Genomic DNA, 22,685 nt, shown 5'->3' with positions numbered 1-22,685 from the left:
GATGCTTTTTGTAAATATTACCGACAGAAAATGTTGTGATGGGAAGGAGACTTACAAATTAGTGTTCCCTCTGCCTGGTTATTTTTAGAAGGTTTAAAGAGTTGGGGTGATGTACTGGATCCTCTTCAAGTTACTGAGAAAGTCCCACAGCTTCAACAGGGCCAGGATTGTATAGTCCCTCTGAAAGAAATGGAAAAAGTGAAATGCCGATGGATGTTTGTTTATTGAGTTTTATTCACTCAGTAACGTGTACGTGTAGTATGACTGCCTCTGGGAGCCTGGTTAATCAAAAAAAGTTTAAAAAAATTAAAACGCTTTATGCAGTTTGTGTTCTCTGTTTCTCCTGCCCTGTTGTGAATTTTCAGCACCATGGGAAGGCAGAGTTTGGTGTGGAGAGCACTGTGTGACTGAGGATTTCTTGTGTGCTGGGAAGACACTTGGTAGATTGATTTTGGGCAGGAGAGATGCTGGAGCCAGTCTGGCTGCTCATCTGTGCCACCTGCAGCCACTTGCCTTGGGCTGTGAGCCACAACTTGAGGGCTGTGGTCCGGCATCATGCTGAAGTGCTGCCTTTGCTGTTTGTCTCTGGAGGCTCTCATTCACAAGAGTTACTCATATGAACGTCAAGTGCCTGTTTTCTCTGAACTTCTGGTGCAGCTTAGTTGTACTTGTGGGTGTGCTCGCACCTCTGGCTAAAGTTAGTTAAATCTCTGCTGTTTCTGGTGGCTAGTGAGGTGTTTCACTGGATGCTGTATGGAATGTCTGTTGTGGCTTACTGGGAAAAAATAAAGCCTGCCTGGATACCCTGGTAAGAGCTCACTGGTGCCATGAAGGATGAGCAGCAGTGACATCTGGACATTAGGAGCATTTTCCTTGGGCAAAGCTCTGGCAGGAATTATTGCGGGTAAACCAGGACTCCTAAACACCTGACCAATATGATCAAGCAGAAGCCGTTAATTGTTCACATTACACACACTTTTATAGATTCTACAGACTGCTAAGATCACACTTCTTGATTGGTGCCTTTGTCTTGTTCCCTCGTTCTCTGCCTCCATTTCTCAGTGTCCATGATTGGTTACCGTCCAGGTGTTGTACAGTCCTCTGTTATCTAGTTCTTGCGATCCTGGTATGCAGTCTCTCAGCTTCTTCGTTCTTATTTTAGCACAGTTTATGTCTTAGTAACCTTGATGAATTCCACGGTGCCCTGAGAAAATAATGATAAGAACAGTTACAGATGATATGGCTGGTGCACACTGAAGTCTAAGTTGTTCAGATACATTGCTACAAGGAATCCTCTCCTTGTTCTGCTGTGTTAGCTGCTCACTTCACTCTGGATTTGGGACTTTTTCTGCTGTCAGAGCTTGTGATGAGCATGGAGAAGCTTAGGTGAAATGAATTCTGATGTCAGAGCTGGTATGAGGTGCTGCACTGTCACTCTTGCGCCGAGAATTACACAGGAACAGGCGAGAGGCAGGATTGTAGAAAAGGCAAAGAAGGCTTTATTCAGGAGAACCGCACAGTTTTTATAGAGCGATATGGTAGGTTCTATTTAATTGGCTAACTGACAAAAATATCTTCCTTGCACGCTGTCCTTGAAAAGAACAGGAAAACAAAGTAGAAAAACACCACCTGCAAATTGTTTATACTTAACAAGTTATCACATCTTTCCAAATCCCTAAAATTTCTCACAAGCCACTCTGAGAAACACTTGCCGACTCTTCCCCGCTCTGAGCAGAGGCCCGCATGGTGGAGGAGAATGTGTCAATAGACACGTGCACATACTTAAGTCGGCCAACTTCAGGAAAGTGAGTGACATCTGTCTGCCAAAGCTGCAAAGCCTTTAAGCCTCTGGGGTTCACCCATGCCGGCAAAGGCGCAGCAAATCCATGGCAGTCAGCACAAGAGCTGATGATGTCACGAGCCTCAGTTGATGTCAAATGAAACTGTTTCTGCAGTGTATTCGCATTTTCATGGAAAAAAATCATGTGACGCTTTGGCTTGCGCACTCACATCATTCTGAGGTGCTACCCAAGCAGGGTTAGCCAACCTGTCAGCCCTGGCATTACCTTCTGCTATGAAATCCAGCAAATTGGTGTGACTCCGAATGTGTAAGACATAGTAGGGATGGACCTGGGCCTGAATCGCACTCCACAAGGCTTTCAATGACTGAAACAAAGCTGCATTATTGACTTCCTTTAGGAGCAAACAATCCAAACGCCTGGCCACGTCTGCTACATAGGCGGAATCAGTCATTACATTCAGAGGCACCTGGGAAAATTCCTGGAATGCCATGGCAATGGCTTGCAGTTTGACCAGTTGGGCTGAGCCTGACACATGGGCCTCCAGTATCTGCCATCCAGACCCATCCTTCCAGGTAACAATGGCCTTGCCTGTTTTCCCAGAACCGTCAGTGAAGACAGTGGGCCCTTTGACTGGCATCCAGCTGCTCTTTGGCCGCAATGACAAACTCATTTTCTTTGCCAGCTGCAGCAGCTTTTGACTGGGCATGCGATAAGCAATCTGCCCAGAAAAGTTTTTCACCGTGCTTTGTAAAGGAGCGCGAATAGCAAGACTCCATTCAAAATCCTCCCACTCTACAGGAAGAACGATTGCCGCTGGAACGGCAGCCATGAATTGCAAACACTGCTGACGGCATTTGATTATCAAATGAGCAATCAGCTCGTACAATGAGGGCGCTGTCTTCTTTGGCTGGTGGGGCAAAAAGACCCATTCCAAAACATGCAAGGGATCAGACCACTTGTCACTCCACTGGCCAATGATACCCATAGGATGAAAATCTGGAGGTAACAAAAACAGTGACATCAATGGAAGGATCTATTAGGTGAATTTGGTGAGCGGAAACAGCCCTCTGAACCTCCTTCAGCACCTGTCATGCTGCAGTGGTCCACTCTTGAGGCGATCTCAGGTCGGGGTCCCCTGTCAGAGTATCATACAACGCGGACAGCTGTTCTCTGGTCAGTCCCAAGTAAGGATGCAGCCAGCTGATAACATCCATCAACTTCTGGGCATCATCTGGTTTGAACAGAATCTGAAAATCACACCTCCTGATGCTGAATGGTACGGTCTAAAATTTTGACCCCCAAATACTTCCAAGGACGGTGCTGTTGAGCCTTCTCCTGGGCCACCCGCAAGCCCATAAGCATGTAGGGCAGCAAACAGCTGATCCTGTAACCTCAACAACTCATCCCAGTTGGGTACCGCCACCAGGATGTCATCCATATAATGATAACAACAGGCGTCAGGAAACTGATTGCGCACAACCGGACAAGGCCTGAGCCACATACCACTGACAAATAATTGGGCTGTTGCGACAGCCCTGTGACAAAACCTTCCATTGATACCTCTGCGCAGGTTCAGCATTGTTGACTGAAGGCACTGTGAAGGCAAACTTCGGCTTGTCATCTGTATGCAAAGGGATTGTAAAGAAACAATCTTTCAAATCAGCAACCAAGATCTCCCACCCCGCAGGGATCATGGTGGGTGAGGAATACCAGGCTGCACTGTCCCCATGCCTTCCATCACTGCAGTGACTTTTTGGAGGTCTTGTAGCAACCTCCACTTCCCAGATTTCCTTTTTATGACAAAGACGGGAGTATTCCAGGGACTCACTGAAGGCTCAATGTGTCCCTGCTGCAATTGTTCTTGAACCAGTTGACGAAGGGTGGGCAATTTTTCCTCTGTCAGGGGCCGCTGATGAACCCAAATGTGTTTGTCTACCAGCCACTATAAAGGCAGTGTTGGGTACCTCTCACCCTCCAACACAGTGACCCCTATCAAAAACCCACCCCAATCTGCACCCACCCCCCCCCCGGCAGCCAGTACATCCTGCCCCCACAGAGTGACTGGGGCTGAAACGACATAAGGTCGAACTGCAGCCACCTGCCCACTCGTGTTCTTGACAAGAACCAAGCTGTGGCTCATCATGGTATGTGCCAGACCCCCCACCCCTACCACAGGTGTTCCAACAGGGTCCAGAGGCCACGTAGAAGACCACACAGAGCGGGAGATGACTGTCACGTCCACCTCCATGTCAATCAAACCTTGCAGCTTGATGATCAGTGGACAGGCACCCGGCAGAGTCAGGGGACACACCATCTGGGGTTGTTGTACGGAAATGGTCGCAGACCAGAGGGCTTGTGGCGGTCCTTCGTATCCAGAGCCACCAGTCCCATGAGTCTGCGGGGCAGTCCTGGGGACAAATGACTGAAAAAACACAAGGTGAGCAATCTGAGTCCCTGCCGGAATGGTGACGGGGGAGAGGGTGTGAAAATGGTAGCAAAAATCAGACCTGCCAAGGGAGAGTCAACAACTCCTGGGTGAACAAAGATCGCTTGGTGGGTGACTTTAGGTCTCCCCACTAACAACGCACTCAGACCTTGTTCTAGAGGTCCGAGGACGTCCAAGGGAACCGTATGCTCACCATCAGAGTCTAGGATGACTGTGCCAGCGGTACATACATCCATGCCGGCGGAGCCGTGGGCGTTGTCTCTGAGCTGACTGGGCAAACTTGGGCTGACCTGCCTTAAGGTGCACCTGCCGGCTTTGGCACACCTTGCTGCTTCTTGCCCTTATTCTTATTCTTTTTCTTGTGTCCACCCCCTAAGGGTACCTGGTCTGACCGCATGGTAACTGCCAGAGTGAGCACCTCAGGATCCCCACCACTCACCGTCATAGATGCCTTGGCCATATCCACCACTGAAGGATCGCCCGGAAGAGAATTTATGATCTTCTGGAATTCAGGATTTGAATGGTTCTGGGCCAAGCATTTCAAAAGGGGCTCCCTGAGTCCAGACTCCTCAATCTGCTTCTCCAGAGCAGTAGTCAGCCTCTCGACAAATGGCATGAAAGGTTCGCCTTGCCTCTGCCTTATGTCAGCAAAGTCGGACGTCGGGGAGGCCACCTTGATGGTTTTCACCAATGCCGCAAACCCCAGAGAGTGACTCTGCTGGAGAACAGCAGCATCCCAGGTAGCCTGGAAATCAGGATGGGAGTAGGTGTCCTCCCCAAGCAGAGCATCCATCCCCACACCATGCCTAGGATCTTCCAGGGGCAGAAGCCTGTTGCTCGCTGCAACCTTCGCAGCACTCTCTGTCCAGAATGTCAAAAACATCGCAAATTGCAGAGACCAAAAAAGTGCCTGACCAAGATGCCTGATGTCAACTGGGCAGAGCAGGTCAGTGGCTATGATCTGGAGAGACTGCATGACCTCCTTTGAACCAAGGCCATGTCTCGCACCCTGCAGCTCCTCAGTCAGTCGCCAGGCAATAACCCTGTGCTTGTCGGTTTGCCTCGAATTCGGGATAGCCTTGAACACAGGATGAGCCTGCACAGAACCTGGCCCCCCCGAACTCTCAGAGCCTCTTCCTCTGAGGCGGGCATGCTGTCACCGGCCACAGACTGTGACCTTCCTGCCCCCCCGCAACAGACCCTCAGCCTCTGAGACCCGTGTTTTAACCGCATCCCGAAAGCTGCTGGGATTGTTGGGGCACACAGTCACCCTACAGGGAGGCACTATCCAGAGGTTACAAGCAGATACCGCTTCCACTCGCTGCTGCTGGCCCTTCTCCACTGCGGCATGCTCTTGCTGAGGGATTGGCCGCCGATCATCATTGCTGTCTTGAGTCCCCACCCCAGAATGTGAAGGGTGCCCAGTGGGTGACCAGGGGTGGCACACTAGCAAAGGGGTCTGGATCTGAAAAACGAAACTTTGGACTGTGAACCCAAAGGGACAGTCACAGGCTAGGACACAGGCGAACCAGCCACCAGCACTGCCGTGGCTGGAGACAGGGCAGCGTGCGGCGCAGGTGCAGCTGACAGCCCCACCGCCACTGCAGGCTGCCCCAGCAAAGGTGTAAAAGGCATTAAGTCACCCGAAGCGGCTGCCGCGCCGGAAGAAGAAAGAGGCACTGCCGCCTCCGGATGACTTACTGTTCAGAGAGACAGTGCCGAAGCTGCAGTCACAGCTGCCGCCATCTGCACAGGTGCCATGGGGAAGGAGTGGAAAACTGGCTGGGAACATGACACTGGCTGGGGCGGGCTGCCGCCCGCCAGCATCAATGATGGGCCGGGCCAGTACAACTGCGCAGGCTCCATGGCTGATGATGAGGAAGCCAGCAGAGTGATCCGTGACCTCTTGGCAACTGCCGAAGTGGGAGCAGACCCTGCCCCCTCTGGCCATTCGGGGGGGTGCTGCTGGGTGGGAAACTGTGGCTCCCATGGTTCAGGGGAGCGCTGACCCCCAAAAGGCAGGGGGGGGAAAGGCGGGGCTGCTGTTGGCCCAGTGAATCCTACAACTTTGGCAGCAGGGGCAGAGAAAGACGGGACATCAGTCAGGTGGGAGAATCCTGGTTCTTCGGCAGCAGGGGTGGGGAAAAGTGTATCTTCTGTTGCAGCCAGCCCCCAGCCCCACCCTCTTAAGAGGGAAGGGCCTGTCCCGCCAGGGACAAAGAGGCTGAACCACTCACAGATGGCGAGCTGTGACTGGACGATCCCGTGTCTGAAGCGCTGGCACCACCCGCGCCCCTCAAGCTGCCTGTCTCCTCACCTCTGGCCCGGTCATGGAGGGCCATGCACAGGAAGTCGCACACAGCCAGGAGCGGGGGTATTGCATCATCCCTGCCATAAAACTCTTCCGCAAGTCGACCACACAGTTCCTGACACCAGCCCAGGTCAAAAGCATCGGCCGTGCCCATCGGGATCTCATGAACCGTGGCCCACGTAAGCAGGTCAATCAGTGAGGCGTCAGGCACCGATAACCCCCGATAGAAAAGGAGGTGCCTCCACACGGAGAAAACCCAGTTCTCCTCCTCTTCTCGATCCCCTATCTTGGAAACACTGGCACCCAGCCCCAGCAGTCCATGAACTGTGCAAGCCCTGGGGAGTCCGTCCCTACCTGCAAGTCCCAGCTGTCAGGGCAGCCCCATGGACCAAGCCCAACGAGAAGGGCGCGGGAGAAAGGCAGTTACCTCTCCAGGGAAACAAAGGGTGTCTGAACGCGGCCAAGCTGCGTGGGCACCATGCGCCCCCGAGGGGTCCGGCGGGGGTCCCGGGCGTCCGCCGCACTCTGCAAAGGCCAATGGGTGCAGCACTCACATCGGGGTCACCAGATGTTGCTCTTGCACCGAGAATTACACAGGAGCAGGCGAGAGGCAGGATTGTAGAAAAGGCAAAGAAGGCTTTATTCAAGAGAACTGCACAGTTTTTATAGAGCGATATGATAGGTTCTGTTTGATTGGCTAACTAGCAAAAACTTCTTCCTTGCAAGCTGTCCTTGAAAAGAACAGGAAAACAAAGTAGAAAAACACTTCCTGCGAATTTTTTATACTTAACAAGTTATCCCATCTTTCCAAATCCCTAAAATTTCTCACAAGCCACTCTGACACTTGCCGTTTCTCTCTGTCCCATGGCATCCACACTGCACAGCCAGGAGCTGGGTCAAGCCCTTGGGCCCCTGCACACAAATGCCATCATTTGATCTCCTCAGTAACAGGATGGGCTATCCTGCAGTGCTCTTATCCAAAATGCTGTTCTGCCCTACAAAAACTTACGGCAATATTAATTTAGGGCAATATTAATTTTTAATATCATTGTCTCCATGTTTCTTTTCCAGGTGCTTAATCAATTTCTAGTTTTATGTTTCTTTGATTACTTTTGAGTTGCAAAATAGACAGGTATGAGGAAAAAGACTGAGCCATATTTGTAGAAGAGTTAAAGTTAAGAGTGGGGAGGAGAGGGTGTTGCATGTTCCTGGGTGGAGAAATGGGAGCAGGAAAGTCATGAAAGCTGAGCCATTGCTATGTGATGGGGATTTAGCCCTTGGGTGTAATTAAAAGGGTTCATCAGTAAAGCTCTAGCACAGAGTGCTTCCAGCAAATTCCTATGAGACAGAGATTATACCAGGAGAACACTCTTGGAATAATTTCTATCAGCGTGTAGATGGAGTAAGTGGAACTGCTGCTTCTCAGCTCTGTTGCTCATTGTCAGTGTCTGTTAGGACTTCTTTTCTGTTTGTAATCATTCTGAAATTATATTGTTGTTCTGAAAAAGCATTCAAAAATAAGTGCACAAATTTACAAAGCAGGTTTTTTTGTAAAGTTCTCAGAATCTATAAAACAGGTTGCTGGGTGAGTGACTAAGGGGTTTCAGTGTTTAATTGACATCTCAGGAAGAATCACACTTAAAAATCTAAACTCTTGAACAGTCTTAAAATATAATTAATAAGTAAATGTTTAGCCTCTGAGATGACTTCTTTATAATGGAAGAAAGGTGTTGGCATTGCTGCTATTTCTAGAAAATTCTCTGTAAAACAGCCATAAGTGGGGAAAAAACCCCAAGCCCTTATTCAGTAAATTTGGACAAGAAGAGGAATAAAGTTAAAAGCTCAGTTAGAGGTTAAAGTCGCTGCAGAACACTGAGTGTAGGGAAGCAAGAAATGGCTAATGTGTGTTCGATTGTTATAAATACAGATATGTAGGAATGCAAACTTGAGTCACTGCTCCCAAGAATTAGCTGAGGAGTTTTAAAAGTTTGCAAGAATCATAAATACCATGGCTTTCAGTCATCTGCAGAGAGGATCCAATTTATAATGATGGTTCCAGTGTCCCTGCTAATAATTCCAGTAAAAGCAGTAGGGAATGGTCAGAGGGTTTGCCCTGAGAGTGCAGCAGTGCAGATTGATTCATGTGCAGAATTTAACAAAATAATTTTACTGAGCATTTAAATGTATTAGTTTCCCTGACAGTCTTTGCCCAAAAAAGATTCTTACCAGTATGTCTTTTTTGAAGTAAAACAAAGCTTTACTTTGTTAAATTGAAATTCTCATTCCCCTGAGCAGTGACGTTTGTGGAGAGAGCACTTCCCCCATGCAGAGGACAGAAGTAGAGGGGATTTTCCTCCCCATTATCCATGCTTTTAGACAGAGGAGGTTTCTCCAGCCAGTGTGCGTGTCCTGGTGAATCTAATGGGCCCGGACCTAAGGAGGATTTGGCAAACAGATGGAGAGAGAGAGAGAGGCAGGGTCAGGAGCAGAGTCTAGTGAGCTCTTCACAGACCCCTCTTATTTCCTTTGGGCTCCTCTTGGCCCATAAACATTTCTAAGGGTGGATTAAAGCCTGCTTATCTTAATTTCCTTCTCACTGTCATCCTCAGCAGCTCCAGATCCAGGGCTGCTCCCAAACCTAGTTGTGCTCATGCAGCTCAGCTAGGTGTTGTAGTTACTGGACTGGTTGGTGCAAATAATGCTGTACTTTTGGCTTTGTTGGGTGGAACTATTCAGGAGCAGTGTAACGAGACTTGAATTTTTGGGTTTATAAGGCAGGCCAGGATATGTACTGCAGCTGGTGGGATAGCTTTGCAGTACTGTGGCCTTGTGAGCCTGGTGGTAACATTCAGATTTGCTTTGCTGGAGAGAGGCACGTATTCTCTGAGCCTTAGAGACTTTCCCACCAGTTTGTGTCTGGGATGGTACTAGAAGCAGCTGTTTCTAAATCTAGATGTGTGGGCTATGGGTCATTATTGCATTGGTGTATTCTGCAGAAAACCTCTTTACACAAGAATCAGTCTGGTCCTGCAGAGATGTGGAGTTGCATTCACTTCCCAGGGATCCCGCTTAGTTTAAATATTTAATGATACTTTATTATATGATATGATATATTATACTTTATTATATGACATGATGGTTTATTATATGATTTAATGATATTTCATTATATGGACCCCCTGTGGCTCCAGTTTCTACCATGAGTTGTGTAATATCCCACAATGGATTGAACAGAATGTTCCACATGTTTTACTCTGCTCGTGTACTGGTGTCCACAGCAGGCAGTGACTAAAGCTCGCAAGCGAGAAGTGACAGTTTACAGAAAGAACACTCTGAAATCAGATATTTTCCTGTTGTGTTTTCATCGTGAAATGAGCGTATCTCTAAAACCTTTCTTTTGGGCCAGTGTCCAATGCAGGAGTCACCCTGCTGCATGCAGCTGCCTCTGTATGGTCAATAAGGGGGGTGATCAGCACCAGAGTTGGAGCTTAGTTTTCCAAAAGACTTGCACATTTCTGCAAGACTTGTCCCCCCACTGGAATTTTGGGTGGAGCTCTCTACATTTGCCTCATTAGAAGAGTTTGTCTGAAGATTTTTGACATAGGTATTTTTAAATACATAATTGTAAATAAAACTTTTCTTCTGTGACATCAAATTAACAGGAATCAAAATTCAGCCTGGCACAAAGAAGAAGCCTGGCACATTGCTGAAGATGATAAAGTTGTGCTGGTTTACAGAACTCATGTAGGACCATAGTTTATATGTTTATTATGCATTAAAGATAGCAATAAGTTTCTAACATAAAAGATTCTTCACGTTGATAAAGTGCTGTTGTGCTACCTACAGTACTTAAAAATTCTTATTTCTTATTTTGTAATTTATATTCCCTCACTTTATATTCCCTCAAATTTCTATTTTTGTGAGGAGAGGAAGGGTCATGGTAGGGCAAACCCATTTGCATGTAATCCTCATCTGTGCCTCCTTCTCCACTTGTTCCCTATGCAGAAGTTCATAGAGTTTGAAGATGCACTGGAACAGGAGAAGAAAGAACTACAAATCCAAGTGGAACACCTTGAATTTCAGACTCGACAGCTGGAGCTGAAGACCAAAAACTATGCAGACCAGAGTAAGTAAAGCTGTGCACCAGACACATTTTTGGTTTAATGTGATTTGTGCAAAGCCCAAAATATCTGGTTGTCACTTACTTTGATGTAAAATTCAGAACTTTCCCAAGGGTGGGATGTACCCACAGTAATTCAGTGGAGGCTACATTTTTTCTCTTTTGTGGTCAGATGCAAGGTGTAAGATTTGGGCCTTTGAAACCTGGTTTCCAGTTTCTCCTTGTAGAATCTTCCATTCTTATAAAAGTCATCACATGACTTAATTGGTTAGTTACTTAGTTTGTGTATTTGTTTTTACAAATACTTCCTTAATATATGCAGCCACTGAAGTTCCCCTCAGATTTGTTCATGTTTTGTCCAGTACTCCCGCTTCTCAACTACCCAGAAGAGCCAGTCCCAGAGGACAATATATTGTTGCCAGAATAAGATGCTTACATGGCACCAGGCTACTGCTGAAAAACTTCTGCAGTTTTGTTGCATTTGTGGTGCATAATCGCTGGTATTGGTAACATGCAGTTACCTATGAACTGAGAGTGTAACAAAGACCAAATCCCACAGTTCTGTTTGTTTTATTCAGTAGGTGTAAATTAATTTCTAAAAAAATAGGCTTTGTTTCTCAAATAGTTTATTTCGAGAGCCAGGCGTATGTTAGCTGATAGTTGGGATCTTCTCTTGGCAGTTTCTCGACTGGAAGAACGTGAATCGGAAATGAAGAAGGAGTATAATGCTCTGCATCAGCGTCACACAGAGGTAGGATATAATCTTTCTAAATAAATTAACTCTTTGTCTGTATCTACATGACTATATCATGTCAAAGAACTCATCTTTACAATCGTAGTGATAACTAGAGTTTCTGAACTTTGGGAACTTCAGAAATACCGGACTGGAGGGTGTGAAGAGGATGGAGACAGGCTGTGTTCACTGGTACCCAGTGGAGACAGGTGGCACAAACTAAGACACAGAAAGCTCACTCTGAACAAAGTAGTAAAAACTGCTTTCCTGCACGGGCAATTAGCCCTGGCATAGGTTGTTCAGAGGCGTCTCTGTTGGAGTCTCCTTCCTTGGAGATATTCATAAGCCACCTGGATGCGGTCCTGTGGCTGGCTGCTCTGTGTGGCCCTATTTCAGCAGGGGATGGACTAATGGACCGTAGGACATTCCTTCCAATCTCAGCTGTTCTGTGATGCTGTGCACAGTGCCCTGCTACCTCATCTCGATTACCAATGAACCTCCAGGCTTACGTTGCTTTTTCAAGGGTCTTTGATTTTGAGATTCAGCTGAAGTGATTTTGGACACTACTTGCTGACAAATTTTCTAGCAGATTAGATCATTCACTTACATAATCAGCTTAGAAGGCAACAGTAAACACAAGGAAGTCTGCAAAAAACCCCAGGGGATTGGAAATGGATACCATAGAAAATTAAACAAAAGCAGAAAATGAGCCTTTCCTTCTCATCTGTGGATTTTCCATCTCCTCATGGATTTTTCTCTCCTCACAGATGATCCAGACCTATGTGGAACACATTGAGCGATCTAAGATGCAGCAAGTTGGGGGAAATAACCAAACTGAGGGCAGTGTACCTGGGAGAAGGTAGGGCCATGACCTTTCCATGTGACACGTTTCACCTGAGAACTTAGACACTGATTGTGCGTGTTTGAGAGAGAAAACAGAGCAGGACCTTTCCCTGGGGACAGGGATTGTAGCTGAAGCTCTGTTTTAATGGGTTCTGGGTGAGTTGTGGGTACTTGATGGTGAGGAGCTTTCTATGTTGTTTTACAAAGGTAAGACTTTATCATGCGGCTGTTGATGGGGCCTCTGGAAAACACGCTCATATTCTTAGGTAGTGTGTAAAAGTTTATCTGTAGAATAGATGAAGGTGTCAAATAAAATGTTTGTGTGTTTACATGTCTTTGTATGTGGGATAGGCAGCAAAACCGTGGCAATTAAATGCATTAGCCATTACAGGATTTTTTCACCTGTTGTTCTTTCAGAGGAAGCTTTCTGTCAATCACCAAAAATCCTACTTATGTCTAGAAAGGGCTTTTCCTCCCTTCCTGCAGTGTTTGGGTTCTGACTAGAAATAAATTGTCTAAAATATAGGAATCAATTGAGAAAAACAAAAAAAAAAGCTAGATGTCAGCTTTCCTAGGCAGATAAGGGGTATGGAGAGCTCGAGAGGACATGGTCTAAAAAGAACCAGTAGTTTGTAAATGCTCATCTGTTCATAAAATTTCCCTTAGCAGACTGTTTTTCTTCCTTATTTTCTATCCCTCACAATCTGGAAATCCAGAGTGGGCTCCCAGAACATGACCTGATCCTAGTGTTAGAGATGGAATGGGATAAGTGTGTTAGGCTTGTTTCTCTCCCAGCTTACACTTATGGAAGTAAGAATATTTCTGTGGAAATGCTTACAGTAAAATCCAAAAGTACCGTAGGCAAAAGCAAACTTAGAACATCTCTTTTAAAGGGTGAGTCCTGTGTGCACTTGCCAACTTTGAGTCATAGAATCATAGAATATCCTGAGTTGAAAGGGAGCCACAAGCATCATTGAAGTTCAACTCCTGAGTTGGACTGGGTAGTAGAAATCATTTTTAATTTCTTCCTTTCATAAAAGCTTAAAAGCTTTTACTTCCCTGACTCTTAAATAAGCTGATATTAATTACGGCTTTATGTTAACATTCCATGATAGAGTTGCCCAGTGAAAAGTGTTGCTGGTTTTATCTGCAAGACTGCCAGTCTCATTGGTGAAGGGCAAAATTTTCATCAAGAATTACCTTTTCATCTCAGACAAGTTAGTCTTTTATCGCATATTGCTAGTGTCTTTGGAGAGAAACACTGTGTGTCTGTGAAGAGCCCATGATGGGACTGTGATCCAAGTCTGTTGGAACTACCAGTGGGAAATGGGAGTTTTTCCTTAATTTCCAGCTTTGCTTGTGTGTGTGTGTGTGTTTGCGTGTGTGCGAGCGTAGCTCTGTTTGTTGTGCTTGTGCACAGCACCTGGGCCACGTGTGTTTTGATGTAATTAAACAGCTGGGAGGAGCACCAGTGTTTGTGGATTTTAGTGCAGTGGGTGGGGGGACAGGCATAATTTCTCATGACCTGCGAAACAGATGTGGGTGCATTGATTTAAAATAAATGGGGCTAGGGAGAAGTTTGTGCTGCAACTTTCGTGGGGGTGATGTGTATCAGTGGCCATCCAAGAGGTGTAATGAGTTTGTACCTGTCGCTATTGAGTAAGAAACGACACAGACTCTCCAGAAGGCTGGTTTGCATAAAGCATGCGTCTTTACTTCAGATCCTCTTTTATACATTGCTCTGGTATAGATAGACCTGGTTGGTCAATTAATCAATGCATTTCACTTGATTGGCTAATTAACAAGACACCTTGCATATAAAGTCTTTGAGAAAAACAAGAAAACAGAGAGTAGGAAAACACCACCTGCAGGTTGATTATGAAAATAAGCTATCATTGTTTATCTTCAACTCCTTAAAGTCTCTCAGACTGATCTGGGAAAACATACGTAGTTTTCTCATTCTCTGGCCAGGCTGTCACATCCACAGTACCCACTTCCACATAGCATGGGGGTTGCAGTGCACGTGTACTTTGTGTTTGTGTTAGGTTGCATGTTTGCATGACATTTGCTCTCTAATGGTTGTTCTCTTTGTCTCGCTTTTTGTGGAATTGCTGCTGTTTGGCTGTTATGTTTGTCACTGCAGTCATCGCCAGTCCTGGAGGAAAAGGTAAATCCTATTGCTGCATCTGAACTTCATTAATCCAAGTGTTGGAGGTTGCTGTGGAGTGGTGACAGTGTGATGCTGGGAATGTATTGTACTGGCATATTTGCTCTCTGTGTCTACTGACACGTGTGCTGGACTTGCTGGTTCAGGGGTGCAGAGGGAGCCATGGAGCTGGGTTAACACAGCAGGGAGAAGCTTGTGCATGCAAATGCAGAAGACACACAAGTTTGTTCCCAAGACAGGATCAGATGTCTGGGATGGGATGTTTACACTTCACGTCCCCTAATATTTTAAAAAGTCACAGAATCATAGATCCATGGAATCGTAGAATGTCCTTAGTTGGGAGGGGCCCAAAAGGATCATCAAATCCAGCTCCTGTCCCTCCACAGACACCCCAGCAATCCCATCCTGTGCCTCAGAGCGTTGTCCAAACGCTCCTGGAGCTCTGGCAGCCTTGGGGTCATTACCATTCCCTGGGGACCCTGTTCAGTGCCCACCACCATCTGGGGGAAGAACCTTTCCTGAAATTCAGCCTAAAACTCCCCTGACAAACCTTCATGCAATTCCCTCAGGTTTCAAGAAGTTTCTTCTCTCTTATTTTACACTAGAGAGCAAGCCATGCCTGATTTTTGACTGGAAGTAGAAGTGTCAGTGTCAGTAGGTTTCCAAAGGCACTTTTGGCTGATGGTTGATGGTCAGGGAGTGCTGTGCACAGAGCCTTCAAAGAGACAAGTTCTCCTCTTTAAATGCCGGCAAACAAACTCTAGTTTTGTTACGTTTTGTAAACTTCAGGATGTTCCTTGTAGAACATCCTAATCCCAGGTTTCAGCTACTGCAAACCTTTATTGGAGAGTGTGCTGTTCACCTTGTAACTCAAGGTGGAACTATCAAGTGTTAAGACTCACCCTGGCTGATCCTGGAAAGATTTGGGTATATGAGAACAACTGCAGCACTCAAAGTTTAGACCGGAATGAGTCTAAATGAGGATACTTAAAATTTATTTACATTTGAATTTGGTAGCCAACTTCAGGACTGCAAAACTAGAGTTAGCTCTTCGTTCCCCTTTCCTGGGAAGTTTTGAAGAGGCTTGAAGGTGTTTCCAAAGAAACTCATCAAGGAAATTTCCTAACAGTCTGTGCTAAAATTCTTTCCTGAAGATTCTACAGCTTCTGATGCTACAGAGACCCTGTACCTCTTTATCAGGGACTGTGAAATTCACACATTTCCTCTCCATTTTGTGGCTCCTGTCTTTCCTTGTGTGTTAAGTATGTATGTGTTTGCATATCAACAAAAAAGAAAAAGTATAATTTGATGTCTCTCAGCCTACTTTGGGGGCAGCTTTTATGTCTCAGTGCTGTCAGGGAGTTACGTCAAGTCATTCCAGCATAGTCACTAGGATATTCTGGCTGCACCACTGGTTTAACAAGGACTGTTCTGCAGCTATAGGAAGCTTTCTCCTGCTCCATAGATCTTTGAAAGCAAGACTCTATTAAAACTACAATTCGGTCCCGAAGAAAATGAAAGATATAAAACTAATGGTTAAAGCATCTCAAAAAATCGCTCAATGGCCCAATTTTATTTTCTCCATTAAAAGGAGAGATTTTTTTTTTGAAGTAGGGACCCTTGGGTTATTTCTTAAACTGTATTACTAAGAATTTTCTGATATTGTAGCATAAAGTGACTCTGATTTCTAGTTTTGAATCCCTTTATGATCTCTTACACATAATTAACTCTACTTTTTGTGGTGCTTGTATCCGTGCCAGGGTGAAGATTTCCTAGGAGGGGAAACATTTGCCTAGTATATTATTTAGAAGCTTTTGTAGAAACTTGAAACCCAGCTGTTAGAAACTTTTCACTAAACCTTCAGCGATTGTTTAAGTTACAAATATCAAGATGCCTTTGGTAGTGGAAAGGAAAAGCTACAAGGAAACTGACAATTCCTATCCCATAGAAGTCTGGGTTTGAATCTGTGGAGAATGATAGAATCATTATGGTTGGAAAAGATCTCGAAGGTTATCAAGTCTGACCTTCGACTGGATGCCCTCACGCCCACTAAATCATATTGTGAAGTGCCACATCCACACACCTTTTGAATGCTTCTGGGGATTGTGACTCCACTACTGCTCTGGGTAACATGTTTCCATGCCTAACCACTCTTTGAGTGAAGAAATTTTCTACAATATCCAACCTGAACCCACCCTGGTGCAACTTGAGGACATTTCCTCTTGTTCTATTGCTTGTTACCTGTGATAAGGTTAATGATGTTTTATCAGTGATTTGTGTTCCTCCAAAATCCAGTTACATGTCTCCTTTCTAAGAGGGTTTGTGTGTGAAACTTCCATGTACGAGTCTGGTATCTTCAGGAGATGATTTTAGTGCAGATTCCTAGGAAAAGTGCATCCCAAGCAGGCCATGCTGGAAATACTTTTCTCCCCCATCTTGCCTATCCAGGACAGGCCACAGGAGACCTTTTTGCCTATTTGAGGTAGGCACTGATGCAGCAGTGCAGCATACTGTGGTGGCTGGGCAGTGCAGTGCTTGGAGTGAGAAGGTTGGGCATTGTGGTTTCTCTTAGCAAACATTGTCTCCTCCGCTGGGCACTCCCATCTGTGTCCTTCCTAAAAGAGCTGGTTGGTGTACCACCCCCTGTGTTAGTGTGTTTGCTTTGTCCCAGGGACCCTGTAGCAGTTGTTTGCTGTGGTCACAGGTGAGGTGGCTGCGCTTGTTTCCCAGCCTAGGCATGACACCCAGTGCTGATGATCATTACAGAAAGGCACGTGGAGGTCTGCTGTTACTAACAGTATGCTACAGAAGGGCAGGTTTCATCGCACTTCCAAGATTAAGCAGAAGTCCTGTGCAGTAGGTGAAGTAGGATTAAGTCCAAGTATGGGTGCACATCACACAGAGAATCAATTTAGTTCAGCTCTGCAGGGACTGGAGTCAATTTGAGATACCCTGAACCATTTTCTGGTTCAGTAAGCTGCTGCCACAGCCTTTCCACCTCTACTGCTTGCTCTAGATTTTCTCCCACTGAAGCTTGGTCTCAAAATCTGTGCTAGCTTTTATGTTGAGAATCAAACCTGCAGCTAGCGAGTCACCTGCAGTTGCCAGAAAGGAGAGGATGAACAGAACACACTTAGAGACACCTAGCAGTATGCATGATGCATTTATTTATATCTCTGTTTAGTTTTTGAATTGTGAGTTGTTGTAATATGGGTATCAAGGGAGATCAAAGAATACAAATACTCTTTTCCTTGCTTAAAATTGGAAGTGATCCAAACCCTCTGGTTCCTGTTGTTGAAGCTCACCAGATTTGGGGTGGAATGTCATAAGTTTCATGTAGATGACACTTAAAAGCCTTATTCCTCACCCTGTGGTGACATCTCTAGTACCTACAGAGCTTTTATTTTTTTTGCTGTGAGAGTTGTTTGCCGTGGCTTATTTTCCTCCAGTACCTTTGTTTCTCAGAAAGACTGACTTAAATTGGCTGGTGGTTCTCTGCACTTTAATGTTACTCTAAATTTCTCCTACTGATTGAGCAGTCAGTTGTACCTGTTATGCCCACTGACCCCATCTGACTCTAAGCCATCTTAGAGTTTCCCCAGGAGAAGGTATTACTCTAGCAGTAACACCATGGGACTGAGCAGCAGCACCAAGGAAGTGTGGGAGTTCAGAGTTCAGACATCTGCCATGTGAGGGTAACAGTTGCAGTTCAGTTTCTAGTAACTAGTATTTCATATACACTAGTGTGCTGTTTGTTCTCTATCAGAATCTTGTACACAGCTAACACACTTTCCTCTCTCTCCCTGTTTGTCTCTTTAGCAGGAAGGAACGTCCCAACTCCCTGAATGTCTTCCCTCTCGCTGATGGCATGGTACGTGGGCAGATAGGGGCCAAGATCGTCCCAACACTGGACCACTGGCACCTGAGTGACCTCGGCCAGCTGCAGTCCAACTCCAGCTACAAGGTTTTCTAGACCATCACAGAGCAAGGGTTTCCCACTCCTTCACTGTTGATAACATCTCACATTTTCATTAAGCTAGAGACAATCTGTGTCCGTAACCCTTTGCAGCCTCTCCCTTTGTGTTTGCTCCCATAGTAGCTGTGCTGGAGGTGGGAGGGTATTCTTCTGCAGATCTGGCATACGGTGCAGGAAAGATTTGACGCAGCTCCTCATGCTGCTTTGTCTCAGGGTAATCTCCTTTACTTGGCTGGCCCCAAGTTGAGAGGGATGTGTGCGGAGGCAGTTAGGGATTGAGTGAAGAGAAATCCTCCACTTCTTAATAGCTTATTTGGGAGAGGACGTGGTAGAACCTGTCCCTTCTCTCCTCTTTGATAAGAGCAATGGTTCTGCAACTCAGGTGTGGCCAGACATTGGGTTGCACTTGCCCTTAAGTGTTTGTCATTTTTGACTGATCTCCTGGCCTTCCTATATTCACTTAAAAGGGCTCCTTCTTATCCTGTCTGAACACCCAAGTCTTGCACTGTGCTTAAAGGTCGTACGTTCCTCCTATGCCTAGTCACTGCTCTAGACTTGCACTGTCTGCCTTCAGTACATCTGTCACCATTACTGCTCTGCCTTCTGCACCAGGTCTTCCAAAATCCTCACAGCATTGCAACTGCACTGGAGCAGCTCATGAGGCTGCCTGATGCATCTTGTGCTCTGCTCTGCCATTCAGGAGTCTCTTCTCCACTACTCAGAGATTGGTCTGACAGATTAGGCTATGCATGGTGACCCGTGTTTCCCATGAGCTGTACATGTGAACTTTGCAAAGTCTTTGTGCTCAGGATCCCACCAAATTCTTCTCTTGAAATGATTTTCCACAAATTCCTGGTGACAGGTCTGAGAGCCACTGGTTTCTGTTCTGAGCACAGCTCAGTGTGTCCACTGGTATCTCACAGAGCTTCTGCTCTACTTCAAAAGTGTCTGATTAAATTTACCTTCACTTTGCTTGGAATTCATAGAACATCGGCTGTTTTACGTGTCACATGTAAGGACTGACCTCCTTTTGAGAAGTTTTGAATCACTGATCCTGTAAACTACATTGATGCCGTAAAGGCAAAGAGGAGATAGAAAAGAAATCGCTAGCTTGTTCTACCCATTCCACATGTCTCCAGATTCCATGAATGGGCTTTCACATGAGGGACTCTACAGCAGTGGCCTTCTTGATGGATAGACAAATTATCAATTTACTCAGAAAACAAAGTAGCAAGTTAATTTTTTTAACACTATGTCTGTAAAGCAGCCAGGCCTAGCACAGCACAAATGTCAGCACTTTGTCAGCTCTCTGCCATTGTGGAATTTGGAAATCCAAAATATCTTTGCCCAGGATGGAGGGTTGGAATCCAGTCCTTACTGTAATGTTAGAGGTACAGAATTTTGGGAAATATAGCAACCTGCAGAATGCCATTCAGATGCTAGTAATTTCTGGAAAGCTCTGCCTGGAATTAGGGAACAGCAGTGCCACAGTACAATAACATAATAATGGATGGTGGAAATGAGGACAGAGCATGAATGTGTTTCTTCATACTAGTGCTGTGCTAGCACAACCAAAATGTATGGAGCCCAGCTCACCTCTTGAATCAATTATTCCTCAGGCTCCCCAGGCAGTGCTGCATACTTTAGTGTGAACAGACCTTCCAGTGATCAGGCTGGGCAGTGGGGGTTAGTTTTTGGAGAAGAGCTGGGTGGACACTGTGGTTAGATCCATCTTCCACAGCCTTGCTAAGGTCTAATTCTTTCAGTGGTCCCACTGAGAACTTGCAAAAGAAGTAACGCAGCATCTGCATTGCAGGAGAATGCAGCAGCAACCAGGATAAGTGGGAAGCTTTGGTGTCCAAGTTCAGGTAATAGAGGTTGTTCTGCTTTGGTCAGGGAAGACACCCTGCACAGGGGTTGGTACTAGGTGATGCTTAAGATCCTTTCCAGCCCAAACCATTCTGTGATTACTGACTGGATCTCTTAGTTATTTGGTGGTGATGGTGGTATCAGGCAAAAAAATCTGGTTCCAAGAAAGCTTTGTGCAGAACTAGCAGTGAGCTGCGCCAAAATGTATCGTGCTGGGATTCACGGTGGTGCTTCTTAGGGAGACTCAGAGTGGAATGCTGGGATAAAGGAGGCTAGATGGTACAGTGGATCTAAGGAGCTCGTGCTGTGGAAGACTTGGATGGGTAGTCTGTTATGGAGAATTTCCTGAGTATGGAGCAAATTAATGAATAATTAAAGGATGCAATGGACTGACTTGCAAGTTCGGAATGGAGATTTTCCCCCCACAAGCTTCTTGCACACTCTGTGACTGAAATGCTATCTCTTAAATCCTCTGCATGGCTGACTTCTCAGGGGACATGGCTCATGCCTCCCTTGCCTCTTCTTCAAAGCTCTGATATTTTGCTGACGTCACTCACACGTGACTCACCTTCCCAGTATGTACCTGACTGTTCTCACTAGTTTTCCTTCTTCATGGGGCCATGCTGTACTTACATTTTAAGTGTCCTTGTTTATTTTTATTACTATTTTCTATTTTAGTTGTTGTCATTATTTTATTTTTGCATTCAGTTTTACATTATTTTATACAGTGTTTTGGAGATTAAAGTCCTTAACGTTTTTGTTTTTATGTACTATGCTTTCAGTGTTATAACCATACAATTGTGGCTTCTCATGGTGACATATGACTGCTATGAATGTTGGGCCTTTACAATGCATTTTGGAGGTCACTACTACACAATTGATGTTTATGAGGTTTACAGGTATGGCTGTAGGTAAGTGGTGGCTGTGGAGATTATTCTTTGGGTGAGCTGTGGGTTTTGGAGAATACCTCCTGTGCTGGAGAGAAGAGCTGTACTCTTAGTGCAATATTTAGCATTAACAGAGCACTCAGACAGTAGAAGAAAGATACCAGCTTCTGGGCTGTGAAGAGGAGCACGTTGGTAGTACATGCATTTGGGAGGAATTTCTCCAATGCAGGCTGGAAGGTTGATGAAGTGTGTTTTCTAGGGAAATACAAAACTCACATCTGTAACCAAAGAGTAGTGAAAGACTAGGGTAATTATGTATTCATTTGTTCAGGGTAAGGGGCAGGTTATGTCAATAAGCAAGAAGTTACAGGATATTGCTGATACAAATATTACCCTATAGACACTGATGATCCAGGGCTTTTGAATGACATCTGGTTCATAAGAACAAGGAATGACAAGTGGAGTGCACCCACCTGGGTGTCTCTTACACAGCTAAGATGCTCCTGAACTTTGCTTATTCTCATAGAGTAAGAGTGGGTCCAAGAACATCCCTGAATTCTTTCATCCAACAGCAGTTTTGTTTGAGGAAAGGTTTTATGGTTGCACTTCACACTTGATAATCTTTGTCCCTTTGTACATCTGAAAGCACAGAAGACAAACTGCAGTTGAGGTAGTCAGAAGCTTACTGGAACCTATTTATTATCAAAAGTCCTATTTGACTCTTTTTTTTTTTTCTTTATGTACTGGGAAAGTAGCTCCTAAACCAGGAATATGAAGTAGAGGTGGGAAGTGTGGTTTTCACATGTAGCAGCCTAAGTGCGAAGTTCTCATCTCAGTCTTGATGCTAAACCCAGCATATGTGAAGGGAGATGGTTTGGATATTCATGTGGGAATGTGGGTGCTATTTGGACTGACAATGCGGAAAATACACAAAATGTGGATTGCATTTAATGGTAGTGCCATTGTAAAAAAACTTGAGTTTCCAATATAAGTGTGCAGGTGCAGTGTAAACCCTTAGACTTCCATAGTGCAGGGTGCAGCAAAGCATTCTAGATAAGCATGCAGAGGCCAGTCTAATTAAAGGAAGATCTTAATAAAATTCCAGATTTAACAAAAATAAGGCTGCAAAGGGTTAAGTCACCATTTTTTTCAGTCTTCTCACTCATCCCATGTTGGATTTTTTTGTCATGTTGTGAAGCTGTTATTAGAACACGAGAACAAGACTTCGAGATGAGCAAAGTGAAACTGTCACAGCTCCAAGGTTTCGGGGCTCAGAGCAGCCTCTGAGCAGAACCAGGCTCTCTCTAGTACTTGCACAGGAGGTGGGAGGCCAGTGGTGAAGATGAAAGCTGGGTCTGGATGTGCAGATGAATGCCACTGCACCCAATTACAACTCACTGTCGCATATAACTCACCATTAATTATGTGACCTCCCTGCATGCAGTAATTAGAGCAGGCTGCTCTTAAGACTGGGGAAATCTCCTTTGAGTCTGAGAGAGGTCATGGTGCTGGTCAGGGCATTCCTTGTCTG

General features: G+C 45.5%; 1 protein-coding gene across 26 annotated transcripts in view; it reads left to right on the top strand.

Annotated features, from left to right (window-relative positions):
- Positions 1–22,685, top strand: part of MAPK8IP3 (mitogen-activated protein kinase 8 interacting protein 3) — a 75,523-nt gene that overhangs the window by 7,219 nt on the left and 45,619 nt on the right. For 11 of the 26 annotated variants that reach the window (XM_041404548.1, XM_041404489.1, XM_041404540.1 and 8 more), the window contains exons 2-6: positions 10,565–10,685; positions 11,360–11,430; positions 12,180–12,271; positions 14,399–14,422; positions 18,242–18,386. In XM_041404548.1, the coding sequence (XP_041260482.1) occupies positions 10,565–10,685; positions 11,360–11,430; positions 12,180–12,271; positions 14,399–14,422; positions 18,242–18,386 (453 nt within the window). Of the gene's footprint in view, positions 1–10,564; positions 10,686–11,359; positions 11,431–12,179; positions 12,272–14,398; positions 14,423–18,241; positions 18,387–21,049; positions 21,179–22,685 lie in introns of those variants that run through there. The other 15 variants (XM_041404617.1, XM_041404556.1, XM_041404497.1 and 12 more) reach the window with 7 other exon arrangements.

Source organism: Onychostruthus taczanowskii, unplaced genomic scaffold (assembly GCF_017590055.1).
Source record: "Onychostruthus taczanowskii isolate IOZ18803 unplaced genomic scaffold, ASM1759005v1 scaffold10, whole genome shotgun sequence".
Taxonomy (NCBI): Eukaryota; Metazoa; Chordata; class Aves; order Passeriformes; family Passeridae; genus Onychostruthus; species Onychostruthus taczanowskii.
The sequence above is the reverse complement of the archived record's forward strand: the minus strand, read 5'-3'. Positions and strand labels throughout refer to the sequence as shown.